The sequence below is a fragment of the Anopheles maculipalpis genome, chromosome 2RL, assembly GCF_943734695.1.
Source record: "Anopheles maculipalpis chromosome 2RL, idAnoMacuDA_375_x, whole genome shotgun sequence".
Taxonomy (NCBI): domain Eukaryota; kingdom Metazoa; phylum Arthropoda; class Insecta; order Diptera; family Culicidae; genus Anopheles; species Anopheles maculipalpis.
In genome coordinates, this window is record NC_064871.1 from 36,391,144 (window position 1) to 36,407,682 (window position 16,539).

At 44.4% G+C, this 16,539-nt stretch overlaps 4 protein-coding genes across 4 annotated transcripts in view; 1 reads left to right on the forward strand and 3 right to left on the reverse strand.

The window, feature by feature from the left end:
- Positions 1-16,539, reverse strand: part of LOC126557880 (uncharacterized) — a 237,827-nt gene that overhangs the window by 149,092 nt on the left and 72,196 nt on the right. The window lies entirely within an intron of this gene.
- Positions 4,036-5,125, reverse strand: LOC126559074 (eukaryotic translation initiation factor 4E type 2). The gene is made up of 4 exons (XM_050215179.1): positions 4,957-5,125; positions 4,650-4,806; positions 4,456-4,578; positions 4,036-4,369 (listed from the first exon to the last, which is right to left on the reverse strand). The coding sequence occupies exons 1-4, from the start codon at positions 4,971-4,973 to the stop codon at positions 4,040-4,042; spliced, it is 627 nt and encodes a 208-aa protein (XP_050071136.1). The 5' UTR covers positions 4,974-5,125; the 3' UTR covers positions 4,036-4,039.
- On the forward strand, positions 5,412-16,318 carry LOC126556775 (structural maintenance of chromosomes protein 1A). Its single transcript, XM_050212261.1, has 3 exons — positions 5,412-5,547; positions 5,620-7,276; positions 14,370-16,318. Exons 1-3 carry the CDS (start codon positions 5,436-5,438, stop codon positions 16,315-16,317), a joined length of 3,717 nt encoding a protein of 1,238 aa, XP_050068218.1. The 5' UTR covers positions 5,412-5,435; the 3' UTR covers position 16,318.
- On the reverse strand, positions 8,365-12,377 carry LOC126558892 (mitogen-activated protein kinase kinase kinase 7-like). The gene is made up of 4 exons (XM_050214975.1): positions 12,324-12,377; positions 8,834-9,240; positions 8,648-8,758; positions 8,365-8,570 (listed from the first exon to the last, which is right to left on the reverse strand). The coding sequence occupies exons 1-4, from the start codon at positions 12,352-12,354 to the stop codon at positions 8,382-8,384; spliced, it is 738 nt and encodes a 245-aa protein (XP_050070932.1). The 5' UTR covers positions 12,355-12,377; the 3' UTR covers positions 8,365-8,381.

The following is a 16,539-nucleotide window of genomic DNA, read 5'->3' on the forward strand; positions in this document are numbered from 1 at the left end:
TCCTCATATGCGCCACCAATACAATTACTTTCTTTTTCCCTCATATTTTTTTGACTTTTTTTTATCAATTTCATGCTTTGAAACAAAAATCTTTTCGTTTGTTGACCGGAACTGAACAGACTCAGTCTTTAAGAACAAAACATTATTAAACACACCACACACTCTCTCCCTTCCTCTTTCTCGCAACCCAACTTTTTGGGTTAAGCAAACAAACAAACACACACACACACACACACAACGTATGCCAATGCAAAACAACAAGAACGAACAAAAAAGAAAGCAAACAAAACCGCAAAACAGTTAAATTGACCGACGATGTAATGAAATAAGAATAATCTGGGTACCTGACTTATAAATAGTAGCAAGTAAGAGCATAACCCTAGCGATATCTAATGTAAACATGAACAAACGAACAAAACAAAAAAACTATATTATTCTATCCTGGCGGCGGCAAAAAATGAGTAAATGAAAACAGAGAGAGAGAGAGAGAGAGAGAGAGAGAGAGAGAGAGAAAATGATGAATTAACAAAAGCTGTCAAAACAATGGCGTACTACTACTAGCGTGTAGTAAACGTACACACACATATATTATACGAGTACTGGTGTGATGCATACTAGACGAAGAAGCAAAAGCAGACCATAGTAGCGACACGTAGTAGCAACACAGGGTATTACAGGCACTGTTGTGTTTTGTTTCTTTTTTCTATATGGTTTTGTTTTCTCACACTGGATGACTCTTACTTGGCAAGTCACATGGCTTATCGGAACATGAATATGAGGATGAACGTGTGAGGTACACAACATTCGTATTTTAAATATCCCACATCGTCTTTACATCTTATTACAATCACTCTTTGTCAAAAAATAACCTGAACAGATCGTTACGGCCTATATAAAGAACAGCAGTAGGGAAAAGTCGTTCAAGTACATTAAAGTGATAAAGAATTGCTACATTACTGATGGCCGCTTTATACCTGCTACAAGTATAAAACTTCGAATCTTGTTCTACTTTTGTGTAGTTCGTTTTTTGCTCGTATTATTACTTTTTTATTATTTCTGAACAGTTGAGCAGCCAACAATTTGTGCTCCTCATTGGGCACGGATTGTAGCAAGTAATTGAGTACGATTAGTGGGAACTGTTTAAAATGCCGGTGTAAGTTTACAGACCTACGCGCGAGGCCATTGAACGTACGCCGAATTTTGTTGTTTTTTGTTTAGAGTGTAAGGCGTAAAAAATTAGTTGCTTACAGAAGAGGAACACGTGCTTTTGACAGTATCATATCTAATTTTTAAAAATTAATTAGAGCAAAAGAACCACACATTGAATAATATTGGCTGCTTAAAACATGCTGCTGTTTTCTGGTGCACACTTTTCCGAGCAAATCCATGAAATTTTGTTATAAACATTAACTACGTATTTATTTTTTATCCCTTCAGCACAATGTTGAAGATCGTTTAGTTAAAATGATGGCTGTAGAAGTGTTTAGAGTACGCTTGCCAAATCTGTTCGCGCGAGTCTATTAAAGTAACACACAAAAAATTGGCTATTCTATTTCCATGCAACTAAACATCCTCAGCACGTGCGGAAGCATAAGCAAATACATACACACAAACACACTTCCATAATTCCAACATTGACTGCACACTTTCACAACTTCCAAAGTTACCATTTTTACTTTGTTCTATACCGTGCCGCAGTCGATTGTAATACATTCATTGGAATCTGTTTAGAAGGCATGCAAGAACGCACGGCTATGTGTGTACGAAATAATGTTGTTTTCATGTATTATTATTTATTCTAACGATTGAGGGAGAGAGAAAGAGCGAGGGAGAACGCGAGTTCCCTGAAACAACAGCAGCAAAAACCTAAAAGCAATAGATTATCGAGTATCTGCCTAGTTCCAGATGAAACACGTAATAGAGCATATGTGTACACATGTGTAGCAAAAGAGAAAAACAGCACAGCACTACACACTCATTCATAACTATCTGCCCCCCCCCCCCCCCCCAAAAGAGACGAAGAATGTACTGCCACAAATACACAAAAAGTTAAAACCAGAGAACATATCTAAAACGCATAAAAAAGTTTACGTACTGTCAAGCCAATTGTTGGAAAAAGCGCGATGCAGATACAAGCGATAGAGTCAAGATTTGAAATACTATAAATACCTGAACACAGAAAAGTATACAAAGGATACATTCAACAAGGAAAATATTCCGCAGAGAGCAGAGACAGTTACAAGGAAAATAAAGGTAGAAGGGCACCAAGGATTAGCGGAGAGGAGGACGGTAGGAATGAATGTAACTTTTCCTTTAGTATTTGCGTTCTATTGTGGACACAAATGTAGCTACCAAAAGAATCGCAAAATGATTCAACAGGCAACAGACAAGCAGCAACCCAGCAGTAAAACAACCAAAACGGTGTAACACAACACATTCCATTTTTAATTGCTTTTTGTTGTTTTGCTTGTATTTTTAGTTTGTTGAAAACATTTTTGAAGGCCTTCAGTATACACAATTATTACACAAAAAACGAGAAAAGGTTGATCCATTAAAAGAGAGAGTTACTATAGAGAAAGGAAGGAGTATTGCTTTTCAAAAACTAAAATATCTTTTGGCTAATATCATTTTTTATGCGCTGTACCCATATACCGACATGTGTGTGTGTGTGTGTGTGTGCTCTAGACCGATTCCGATTTGTTTAAGGCGGTGTATTAACAATACAAATAACAACAACAACAAAAAACAGGAAACGTAGTAATGTAATAATAATACTTGTTATCTACCTCACATCAATGACAAAATCAAGAATTTTGTTTGTAAACTTACTTTTAAGTTTTAAATTTATTAACGATTAATTACGTGAACATTGTGAATTGAGAATTCAAACAATCTCGAAAGAATAAACTAGGTTTAGTAATCGTAAACCCGAAGTATAACGAGCGAAATGTGTGCTGGAATAATGGAGATGACTGTGTTTTTTTTGTAGAGCATTTTAAATTGATTAAATTCGTCAATTGTTCAATTGTTTTCAACTGTTTTGCATCCGGTGTATAACATCAATTTCCGCACGAGTTAGCGGATATTGGGGCAAGTGCGCCACGTTAGGTAATTTATGCTGTATCTTACTTAAGCAAGTTTTTTGACCAGAACATAGCTCCTTACCGGTATTAGGATTTGACTCCTTGGTCTAGCATTTTAGAGCATTTGTGACCCCTTATAATGGAAAAAATACGAACCTGATTCTGGGATTCAATCGATCGGGAAGTTAATTCCAATTTACCATTCTCTCGTATTTGTGGATGACAATATGAACGTTTCATGGGCGTTTCAACTCTCATTAAAATCAGCGAAAAGTGTGCTCGACACTTATGCCCCTAAATAGCGGGGTGGTTCTTTTGCCCTAAGTTATTTTATTTTTAAATTGTTCTTAATGAAAAAATAATCATTTTTCGAGCTGTTTTCATGACTCAACGCCGGTTCATCTCAAATTTGTCATGTAATTCACAATTTTGCTTTTTTGGATATGTGGTTACTTTGCTTTTTTCAACCTGTTAAAGGTTGAAATATCATAAGATGAGACGACAATTTTGTTAATCAGCAGAAAAAAGACGGTAGAAGTGAGATAAACTGACTATTATTTATGCAATTTGGTATACTATATCTACATCCACAGGTACAAACAACTATGCAAACTCATTTGGTTGCCTTCCGCTAGTTATGTTTTCCAGTCATCAACCCGAGGTATAATCACTACTCGACGCACAATCATCGTGCATTTAATGTTTGTATAGAATCATTAATATACGAAAGTTTATTGTAGGAAAAATGGTTGCTGCCTCTGCTGAAGATGGCGTGGTTGTGTTGATGGATCATCGCACAATTTTATTTTCTCGAGCTATGGAACAAAGAGGGGTAAACGATCGAAACAAAACTTCGAAATATGTGCTGTGGTGGTGGTGAAAGTCTACACGATCAGACTTTGGAAGTGGTTGTTGGTGGTGTGCCCCTATCTGTGTCTACTGCACAGACGGCAGATTCAGATTGGCACAAACTTCAGACTGTCGCCATGCGGTTTGTACTCGATGTGCTGCGATTGAGGTAGGTTTAGTATGCGCCGCAGCGTGTCCCGAATGCGATTGGTGCTAACCGTATCGGTAGCCGTCCGGTTCCACACCGAAAGGACGTCCTCGGGGTACTGCGTGCACAGGACGATGCCACAAATTTCTGACCCCACCAGAAACTGCTCCCCTAGCATCGCCATGCACACGTTCTCCCAGGCCCGATCTATCTTGGACTTTTTCAGCCGGATAACCCATTTGCCGCCCTTGGCATTGCTCGGATCTTCCCACATCGGTTTGATGCCACTCTGTGAGTGAATAATTAAGGGGGAAAATAATGTATTTCTGTTGCGCAAACTGTACATCGCAATCGCAATGCTCTTTAATTGCTTACCTTAAACAAGTGTAACCTTCGGTAAGGTTTCAAGCTAGTAGGTTTTATTAGGTGACAGTACAGGGACCACCACTGCTCAACGCTGGCACATCGGCCGACCAAATGTAGAGATTTGTCGTACTCCTGAAAATAATAGTGATGGCACAGATTAGTACAATCCGGTAGCAGTCCCGCAATCGTGGAAAACACCGTACCGCCGCTCTATGTGATCCCTTTTTGCCAAACCATAAACAGTAGGTGTACTGTAGCTTATGTTCCCCGGGTCCAGCTTCAAGCGGTTCGAGTTTGTCCACATCAATGTCTGCGACCTCATCTCCGCTGTCGTCACTGTCGCTAGCATATGGTCTGATTCTGGGGAACAGAAGTACATTGGTCAAAAGGTTTGTGCTTTCCTTGCATGCCTATACGCATCTTCCGGTTTCTGGCAGAAGGTTGTTGTTGCTAGAACGCAATGGAATGCACTGTTTGATACCGGTGCTTACCGTACCGGCCGATACTCACTCGTATTTGTTGGACATATTTTGAGACCCAGCGTATTAAACAGAATGCAACTGGTTTGTATAATTATTCACGTTATCACAGAATGTTTTGCTGCAATGCTTCGCTTTGCGCTTTTGCTTTTTGCTGTGCTGCTGTTCAATGTACGAGGTGTTTTCGTGACGTTCGGCGCAGTGACGTTTCGGGCAGACAATTCGAACTGTCACACGAAAGGTTTCGCAATTCGAGGTGCGTGTGTGTGGGTGTGTGTTTTGGGCATTTTTCGAACAGTTAACTGTCAATCGCTACAGCAGTTTGGCAAGAAGCTCGGAGGCGCCATATTGACGCATACAACTTTTCTGTGCTGTGTTGTTTGGTGGTCTCACATAATAGGTGTTTTCTGTGCGTTTCAGCCGATTTATGAACGAAACGGCTGAAAGTTTTCGTCCTCGACGTGTATGCCCAAACGTTCAACCTAAAGGGAAGGTAGAAAACAAGGCAAAATGTCGGCTTTTTTGCAGTGTATCGAAGTGGAAAACTTCAAGTCCTACCGGGGACGCACAACGATTGGACCGTTGAAGCGTTTTTCTGCTGTTATTGGCCCCAATGGATCTGGTAAGCGGCAGATTGTTCTTGTTGCGTGCAAACCACTATGTTTTATTTCCACATCATCCTTGTCATTTGCAGGAAAGTCTAACTTCATGGATGCTATCAGCTTTGTGATGGGGGAGAAAACGAGCAGTCTCCGTGTTCGGAAGCTAACGGAACTCATAAACGGTGCCTCGATTGGGCGCCCCATCTCGAACCGTGCATCGGTGATGGCGAGATTTATCATCACGAGCGAAACGGAAGGTGAAGTCGAGAAAACGTTTCAACGATCCGTCATTAATGCGTCCTCCGAGTATCGTATCAACGGTTCGGTCGTGACTCCCCAGCACTACCTGGCGGAGCTAGAGAAGCTAGGCATCAATGTGAAGGCGAAGAATTTCCTCGTATTCCAGGGAGCGGTAGAAACCATTGCGATCAAGAATGCGAAGGAACGTACCGCACTGTTCGAGGAGATCAGCGGATCGGGTTTGCTGAAGGAGGAATACAATCGTCTAAAGCACGAGATGCAAATGGCCGAAGAGGAAACACAATTTACCTATCAGAAGAAAAAGGGTATCGCTGCCGAACGCAAGGAAGCGAAACTGGAAAAGCAAGAAGCCGATCGATATCAGAGCCTCAAGCAAGAATGTAGCGAAAAGCAGGTCCACTATCAGCTGTTCCGTCTGTTCCACAATGAGAAAGAATCGAAACGCTTGAAGGAAGATCAAATCAGCAAACAGCAAGAGCTAAACATCATCGAAAAGCGAAAGGAGGAAGCGGACGAAGTTTTGAAGGATAAAAAGAAAGAGGCTGGCAAGATGTCTCGCGAAACGGCCAAAAAGGAGCAGGAAATACGTGAGGTAGAGGCAGAAATGAGCAAGCGTCACCCGATGTTCATTAAAGCGAAGGAAAAGGTAATGCACACCCAGAAAAAGCTTGACGGAGCATTGAAAACGCTCGAGCAAGCACGCCGAGCCGATGAAGCGCACCAGGCCGACATAAAAAAGCTGGTGGATGAACTGCACGAGGTGGAGATGAAGCGTGCGGCATTTGAAAACGAGGTGGCCGGTGAATCGAAGAAGCGTGGCAGCAATGTCCATCTCGAGCAAGATCTGGTCCAGGAGTACGACCGGTTGAAGCAGAAAGCGGACGCTACGTCCGGCAAACATCTGATCCATCTTGATTCGGTAAATCGGGAACAAAAATCAGACCAGGATTTGCTTGACAGCGAAATCAACAAGAAGACCCAGATCGAGGAGAATTATAAAAAGATTGAATCGGAAAAGAATGAAGCGCTCAAGCGCCAAGAAAAACTAATCGATCACATCAAAATTAGCAAGGCGGGGCTGGAGGAACAGGGACGCATCAAGGCGGAACTGAGCCAGGACGTAGGCACCTCGAAGGTGCGCATTCACGAGATTCAAACCGAGCTGGACAATGTGCGCGAACAGCTGGGTGATGCAAAAATCGACAAACACGAAGATGCTCGGCGCAAGAAGAAGCAGGAAGTGGTTGAGCTGTTTAAGCTGGAAGTGCCGGGCGTTTATGATCGCATGATCAACATGTGTCAGCCGACCCACAAGCGCTACAACGTGGCGGTAACGAAGGTGCTGGGCAAGTACATGGAAGCGATCATTGTGGACACGGAGAAAACGGCCCGCCGCTGTATTCAGATACTAAAGGAGAAAATGTTGGACGTGGAAACGTTCCTGCCGCTTGATTACATTCAGAAGAAACCGCTCAAAGAGCGTCTCAGGTAAGTGCGCACCACATAACACAACAATGCACACGATTCGCAATTAACTTAGCGGCGTCTCTTATCAGAAATCCTCTAAACCGCTCGCAGTCCAGCGCCGCCGTCTGTCAGGTCATTATCATGAACCTTTCTGGCCTTTTACCATCTCACAAGGCCTACCATGTCTTCCTGTCCATGTGGACGACATAAAAAGGCTTTGCGGACTGGTTCGTCCGGTGTTATGCAAATGACATGACCAGCTCACCGGAGCCTGGCGAGTCTAATGCGCTGTACGATAGTGATCGGCTCCTCCATTGCGTCCTTCCACACGTACGGGGCCAATACTCGTTCTGAGCCTTTCCTTGCCTTTCCGTTCGAAAGGAAGATTCCTTTCGAACGCGGCCAAGTGGGTTTCGATCGTTTTGGTTAGAGTTCATGTCTCAGAGGCGTATCCCGAGATAGGTGAAGTGTGTACGACCGCACCCTCGACTGGTGCGGTCACCTCTGCATGTGTCGGGATTTCTGCCACTATCAATTTAGTTTTTGCTGCTCGATTCTCATATAAGCTTCCTCTACGTGGAAGAACCTTAAACCAAAGATATCTGTCATCAGCCTATGCCAGGATCTGGATTGATTTGTAGAAGATAGTCCGCGAAGTTTGGCACCTTTAAGTCGCGGATGGCCCTCTCTAGCGCTAGGTTGAAGAGTAGACAGGCCAGCCCCAATTTATCATCACTTCGTACAGTTTTAACCTGGCTAAGGTATCGTCAGAGGCCTCTAAGCAGCTGAATGGATGAAAAGAGTGGTGCTGCTGCCCCGCCATCTTCTCCAAGTTCTGATCAGTGGTAGATTTACCGTTTCAGAGAATCCTCTCTGGCAATTTCCAACTATTTCATCTACGTATGGGACGAGTCGATCTTGCTGTATTATGGAGAATATCTTGTAAACGGTATTTAAGACTGACTGATGCCACTGTAGCTTATTTTCCCTCTTGTACATGGTACAGATGATACCAAGATTCCAATCTCATTAATAACTCGATGAATCTCCTGGGGATTCGATTTGTAATTAGCACAGTATTTATTAATCCTAGTCGTTTTAAGAAAGAGCATCCTAAAGGATCTAATTATGATTGTCTGTCTTTGGTTCTAGTGTCCGCCGGTTGTATTATCACCCATTCGGAGTCTGATTCCTGTCGGTTTAGTGGTGGCGGATGCAGCAATACTTGCTGCTGTTGTTGATGTCTCGCTTGTTGCTGTCGGTTCTTGTCGTTCAGCTGTTTCTGTAGATTTGCTTTGAACTTTTGCAGTGCTTCCTGATGGGGAGATGTTTGAAAACAGATATATTAGGATCTCCGTTAGATTATGGTTAGTTGATGCTGTTTTTGCTTACTCGTTCTTCGAGCCGCTTAATGTAGGCCTTCTTTAACTGCAACTCTTCCGGCATCATATTGTTTTGCAGCATTTCCCGTTGCGCCATGCTGGTGACGATCTGTGTTTCAAACTGCGAATGAGATAAAGCGTCAGGAGGAATTGTAATTTTCGCGATTCCTCGGCAGATAGGGATTTTACTCTTTACCTCAAAATATTTTTGCACCAACAGCTTGTGTTCGTTGTGTATTTGCTCCGACAGTGGATTGTTTGGCACCGGCGTTAGGGGTCTTAGGTTTGGATCTAAAATACTGTACAATGTGTCACTGAGGGCGGCTTCGTTTTGCTTCGTGCTGTTACGTTCTCCTCTTCCATCACTAACACCTCCCCTCCGTTCCACTTCTTCTGTGTCGTCGGCGTCCACATCGGCATTCCCGGGAGCAGCAATTTTTGTCACATTCCTGCCGGGATCATGTTGTTGATGGGCCGCTGATATGATGCTGCCTGGTACTGTTGGGTTCCCAAACGTGATGGAACTATTGATGCTGCTAACACTATCCATCGGAGCGTTGGTACATTTCGTGACGGTCAATCCTTCTGTGCCCTGGTGGTTGGCTGTATGGGAAGCATATAAGAAATCATAATACAACAACAAATCAAATTATGAACCACTCGTTATTGTGTGAAAATTATTCGCAAAAACAACGTAACAAACGTTTGAAAATGTCACTAAAAGCGGTGAGCAGGTGCCAAGGTTATACGTACTGTACACAATCCAACAGCTTTGTAGCGTATTGGTAGCGTTAGAAGATGATATGACCGTGGAAGTTACACTGTCGCACATTTTGACCAGTTGGCTCTGTAACAGTTCCCGATGACAAATAGTACCAAAACCTCTAGCACGCACGCACAATTGGCCTCCTCGGAGAGTGCCCTTTCGCGTAAGCAGCAGTTGAAAATCGAGGGCTCTAGAGATGTGGCGCTGATTGGTTTAAGTGTATTTATACTAGCCACCAGATATCTCACTCGATTACTTTTTCCCCATTCTGTGTCCCCCCGTCGTTCGTCACATATTATTCACACTGCAGCCTTCAGTACGAAATCTCTTTCCGTTGCGCAGTTCATTGCTGAGAATAATAAACACAAATCTCCTACGGAGGTGATGATGCTTAGAGCTCGAGGAAGGAGCGCAGCAATTCGGAACGAAACCAACACCACCCGTTCTGTGTCAGGCGGATGATTAATCGTGACGAGCAAGCAGATTTTGCTGCTGACTCTTTTATGTGTGGAGTAAATTTGTCGTTGCGTTTGGCGTTTTCCACCACCCTGGAAGGATGATTCCTGACCGTTTCACTTGTGAGAATCCCTTTTCTTCACTTCACGGATTGCGTCGTTTCACAAAGGGCAATAAAATGTGTACGATAACATTGTGGGTAACTTAAGGGCAGTTTGTCTGGGATCCCGGGATCTTTTGCTTTATCATGTTCGTTTGTCGCTCTTTCTCTCCCTTTACTGTGCTCTGGTGTGACTAAAAAACGATCTTGTCACTTTTTTATCATTGATCACTACTGCACGTGAAAGAATTATGTGCGCTTGTTTCTACTACACCAAGCTCCCGTTTTTTGTGTCGGTTGTGCTAAATTCACAAAAAAGAAACTATTTGTTTTCGTCCACTATCTATTTGATCCTCTAAGTTAGAATGCAGAGGTAGCTCTTGAAAGCAACACCGTACGCGGATAGGATGCGCGATTCAATTGAAGCTAGGTGTAGTCAGCAGCGAAGAACCACTTTCGGAAAAATCTCGTGTTTGTCTGTGCTCCGCGTTTTTCCTACCACCAGGAGAGGGAGCAGCGCAATGTGTGTTTGTGTGTAGGTCATATTTCGTGGAAATTTTGAGCGCATGAGTATATAGCGCTGGTCTCAAATACAACAAGGAAATGAGTCGTCCGAGAGTGACTGAGACTGCAGAACGAAATAAAGGTGTGATCGTGTCGGAAGAGGGGGGTGGGGTGCCATGGAGGGAATGTTCCACCTCTCGTCAGTGTACATTTTACAGTTTCTATAATATTATTGGGGATGTTGGTATAGGTACCGCAAAATATGTGTGGTCAACACCAAGGACCACGGGTGGTGGTAGTGGTAAACTATCTGCTTCTCTTCCCGGCAAGTGCAGGGAAAATATAAATATCAGCAGATCGGAAAATCCCTCATTATTCGCCGCCGCCAGGCACAGCACAGCACCGTTTCGAATGCTGCGCATCAATCTCGGGATGGTTTGCAGCTGGTCCGTGTGTCCGCATATCCAAACCAGAACCAGCAAGACGCTCTTTGCTTGATGTTGGGGGAGGCCTGGGGTGACGGTTTGAAAACAAAAAATAAATTACATACCGCTAAAAATAGGTATGAGTAATTTTTCCGCAGCTTGTATTACACACCTACCATCCCTTCGTGTGGTTGCTATTTTGCCGCGTTATATTTCGGGATAGGGGTTTTCCGCCGTACCCGACCCACAGGGGCACGTACGTATGTGTGTGTGTGTTTATAAGTGAGTGTTCCGTAAAGCCCGACTGGCTGTGTGCCGCATGCTCAGATGGAAAATTTCGAACGGTATGAGTCACGACGAAGGAACGAATTTGAGGCCGTATAATCATCAAACTCGAGACGATGGTGGTTTCCTTATAATATCACGCGTTTCATTTGTTTGGGGGGCAACGACCACTGCGCAAACTGTACTGCGCAATGGCGGTTGCGTTATTACGGGTTAGGGGATCAGACCAATGCAGCACGTGCATTCCGAATTTAACAGTGAAGCTATCCGGAAGCGTAGTATCATATGCGTGGCAAGTAGCGCAGGCTCAAGAGTTTGTCCACGTAGGGAGAAACAGAATAAGTTTGAAGGGCTAGCCAGGAGTGGATACACAGGCGTATTTAGATATTCCGAGGTCTTAAGCTGAAATGGTTTTGGGGCCCTTTCTTGGAGGGCCTTGTAATTCAATATTCTGTAACCGAAGAGTAAAGGCGAATTGACCAAAAGTGTTGAGCGGGAGTGGGGAATCCCTCAAGGAAGCCATCGGGGGGCCCCTTCCATCCGCCAGCATTTACAACAACCAATTTTTTTTTGGTTTCAGCTCATGGTCCCTTTCGTGTCGCGGGCCTACTCTGCCGCTCAGTCCACTTATAGGAAGATCCGCCTTTGAGTGGGTATTAAATCTCATCCGGATTGTCTTCCTGTACGTAAGGCTGACGAAAAAAAAAATTGCTGATCTTAATAAGGAATGATGGTGGTGATGCGACAATGGCGCCGGTTTTCACAAGGGAAGACCGGTGTTCAAATCCCATCCATGCCGTTCCTCAGTAGTATGGACTGACTATCCAAGTAGGTGAAATTAGTAAGCCTCGTAAGCCACTAGATGGCCGGATAGGCTTAAAATATAAGGTCGTTATGTCAAGAACAAGAAGAAGCACCAGAGGAAAACTAGTGAACTAGCTCTAGTCTAAAAACCAAGTACTTTTGTTTGACATGTACTTTGCTAAAAAATGTGTTTAAATAGCCTAAAAGGAACGTAATCTTTGCAAGGATCAAATGAAGATCTTCACAAAGGAGTATTAAATCGACTACTTCCTGAGCCTTTAATTATTACCCTTTGAGACGACATTATTCCGTTTCGTAGATAACTGCTGTTTCGCACAGTACGTACCTGGATGAAGGACACCGCTTCCGAGATCCATCGGTTGGTCAAACTACAATGAGAGAAATGTTGCGGTACGTGTTTAATCGATTTAAGAAGGTAGTGGTTCTAATCGCTAGTCTTCTTGTTACCGGATTCACTTCGATGTGTAGAGGCTGCATTACGCTTGGTGACACATTTCTCATTGGACTATCCCTCGGCATGTCCCGTATCCGTTGCACCGTACCGTTGTTGTTGTTGTTGTTGTTGTTGTTGGTAATCGTTCCCGAGTGACTATTGTTTGTGTCTAGTCCGTTGTCCATGCTTTCCGAAATGTTGCTCTCGCTTGGAAAGCCCAACCTATACGAGTCATCCTGTGTTTGTAAGAACGCATATTATCAGTAAGTTCTAAACAATATCTTTTACTCCCTCTGTCGTCTGTTACCTCATCTTCGGGTAGGAACTCGTTACCGATTGGTTCATTTTCACCCACAAACAGCTTGCACAGTTCATTCATCACACTGACCACCTCTTTCATCGAGGGACGTCTGATCGGATCCTTGTCCCAGCACTGTTTCATCAACTGTTCTATCGGTTTCGGACAGTTCTCGATCAGCTGAGGCCGGCTACCGCGGTGCACGCGCCACATGATCGCATACGATGTGTCTATGTGTTTGAACGGTTGTTCACGCGCTATCACCTCCCACAGGATGATGCCCCAGCTAAACACGTCACACTTTTCGGTGTACGACGAACCCTCGAACACTTCCGGCGCCATCCAGGCGGCACTGCCTTTGTTGTTGGTCATGAGCGTCGATTTGTCCGTAACCGTACCGAAGTCACAAATCTTAAGCACGGTTCCATTGTTGACCAGCAGCAGATTTGGTGGTTTCAGATCGCGATGGATCATGGGCCGGGGTGTCATGTCGTGCAGATAGGCAACACCCTTAGGAGAAATCAATGCAACCGACAGTCCGTTTCATTAGCAAAACAAAATTTGTATTTGATATGGTATGCTTACCTCAGCACACTGCCGCGCCCAACTCATTGCATGAGCGGCTGTGTATACGGGCCGTGGTCTGCAGTGCAACACTTTGTGGAGTGAGCCACCATCGGCGTACTCCATCACGAGACAGACGTGTGGTGATTCCGTGCATGCTCCGTACAGTTCGATTATGTTAGGATGGGCCACACGGGAAAGATGGCTCACTTCCGCGGTAAATGCGTGTTCGGTAATGGAGTGTGACTCCAGGTACTTGACGGCGACGAATTTGTTTCTCCATTTGGCTTTAATAACTGTCCCGTAGGAACCTTTACCGACGGTCTGCAACAAAGAAAAAAGTTGTTTCAGACGATGTTATTGTTGTGTTTTGAGATGAAGAGGTTTTGCACTCGCGCAGCCATTGCTTACTGCAATCTGTTCAATTTCGTTGATGTCTATTGCAGTAACGAAGGGCGGTAGCACATTGTTCATTCGATTGTTCTGCTCCCTGGACATTGCTCGTATGGATGCGTGTTACGTTTCGCTTATTATTATGCTGCTGGCTTCGAATCTAGACTATTCTCTTCATTCACCGTACAGTTTTGGGCGAAGTGACGAGAATGGGTGTCCGTCCGAACGTGCTGCTAGCTATAATGGCAAACACAATCCAGCCACTGACCACCAGCTAGAGTCACATGAAATACGTCGGGAAGAACGTCACATAGAACAGAATCTAACGCTGATGCGCGGTACAATTGTTTTTATCGTATTTCTCAATCAATAACTAAACGCTGCTCCTCTTTTTTGTGTAGTTACGCTTCGGCTATGCTAAATATTTTTCCTTTTGTCATCACCGAGAGAAAAACTGTCAACACATGACAGCGGGCAACGTCAAACGGAGGGGTTTGCGATGCGTGAAAGAGAAGGCATGCGTTTGAAGTCGCTGCGCGGCATCGGTCAAGCGCTTGCGTGTGTTGCGCGACAAAAAAGTTTAAAATTTAATTTGAACAAAATTAGTGTGTAATATTTGAACAAAAGATTTTTTTTTGTTTTTTAAAGGATATTTTATTAATATTTGTTTCTTCTATTTTTAGGAACATTGCAGAGCCAAGAAATGTGAAGCTGATTTACGATGTGTTGAAGTTCAGTCCACCGGAAATCGAACCGGCCGTCCTGTTTGCTACGAACAATGCACTCGTATGCGAGACACCGGACGATGCGATGAAGGTGGCGTACGAAATCGACCGCAGCCGGTACGATGCATTGGCGCTGGATGGTACGTTCTACCAGAAGTCGGGCATTATCTCGGGCGGCAGCCACGATCTGGCCCGCAAGGCCAAGCGGTGGGACGAAAAGCATATGGCACAGTTGAAGCTGCAGAAAGAAAAGTTCACCGAGGAGTTGAAAGAGGTGATGAAAAAAACTCGTCGCCAGGGTGAGCTAACGACGGTAGAAAGTCAAATACGTGGGCTGGAAAATCGACTCAAGTACAGCCAAAATGATCTGGAAACGTCGAAAAAGAATATTAATGAGTATGACAGGCAGTTGGCAGATTTTACCCGTCAGCTGGATCAGATTGGTCCGAAAATAAGCGAAATTGAGCGACGAATGCAGCAGCGCGACTTGAAGATACAGGACATCAAGGAAAACATGAACAACGTAGAGGACGATGTGTACGCAGAGTTTTGTGCACGCATCGGAGTAGCCAACATACGCCAGTTCGAGGAGCGTGAGCTGGTACTGCAGCAGGAACGTGCAAAGAAGCGGGCCGAATTTGAACAACAGATCGATCGCATTAACAACAATCTGGAGTTTGAACGGTCGAAGGATACGTCGAAAAATGTGCAGCGTTGGGAAAGGGCGGTGCAGGATGACGAGGATTCATTGGAGACTTACAAGCAAACGGAAGCTCGACAGCGCCTAGAGTTACAGAAGGATAAAGATATGATAGAATCGATGAAGCAGGAGAAAGCTGCCCACAAAATCAAGGCCGATCAGAAGGAGGAAGAAGTAGCAAAGGCTAGGCGGGAAGTACAGACACTGGCCAAGGAACTGGCCGCAATTCAGCAAAGCATTGCTAACATAGATTCTCGAATGGAAACAATGAAAAGCAAGCGCCACAACATATTAATGCAGGCCAAAATGGATGCGATTGAGATACCGCTTTTGCAAGGTTCTATGGACGACATCGGGCAACAGCAGACAGCGCAGCCGACAGGTGTTGGACAGGGTGGAGACAACCCTGCCGACGGTACGGGCGGTGGGTCAGCGTATGAGCGTGAAAGCCGAATCGAAATAGATTACCGGAAGCTCGAACATCATCTAAAGAATCTGTCCGATCCGGATCAGATTAAAAAGAGCGGCGATATGCTAGCGAAGGAACTGCAGGCCAAGCTGGACACGCTCGAAAAGATTCAAACGCCCAACATGAAAGCGATGCAAAAGCTGGATCGGGTGACGGAAAAAATCCAATCGACGAACGAAGAGTTCGAAGTGGCCCGTAAAAAGGCGAAAAAGGCAAAGGCAGCATTCGAAAAGGTGAAAAACGAACGCTGTACACTGTTCACCAACTGCTGTAATCACATCTCCGATGCGATCGACGCCATCTACAAACAGTTGTCAAGAAATGAGGCTGCCCAGGCGTACCTCGGCCCAGACAACCCCGAAGAACCGTACCTCGATGGCATTAACTACAATTGCGTTGCTCCTGGCAAACGTTTCCAGCCGATGAGCAATCTGAGCGGTGGTGAAAAAACGATTGCCGCACTTGCACTGCTGTTCGCTATTCACAGTTTCCAGCCGGCACCATTTTTCGTGCTGGACGAAATTGATGCGGCTCTCGACAATACGAACATCGGGAAGGTGGCGTCGTATATACGTGAAAAAACGACCAACCTACAGACGATCGTGATCTCGCTGAAGGAGGAATTTTACTCGCACGCTGATGTACTGATCGGTATCTGTCCGAATCCGGCCGATTGTCTCGTATCGCAAACATTGCTCTTTGATTTGGAACAGTACGAGCATCGTAATGAGTACTAGAACAAATATTCCGCTATTGCTATTCGTAGGTATGTTCTGCTTAAGTAGGTATGGTAGTGGGTAGGGGAGGAGGGGTTCGGTGCGAGGCGATTTGCTTCCTAACTTTTTTACACAGAGACGATTACGGTTTTCATCTGTGGGACATATTTTGAAAAGCGGACGATTAATTTATCATGAATGGAATTATGTAAAAGAGAGGAGTATTAAATAAACGATTAGCTA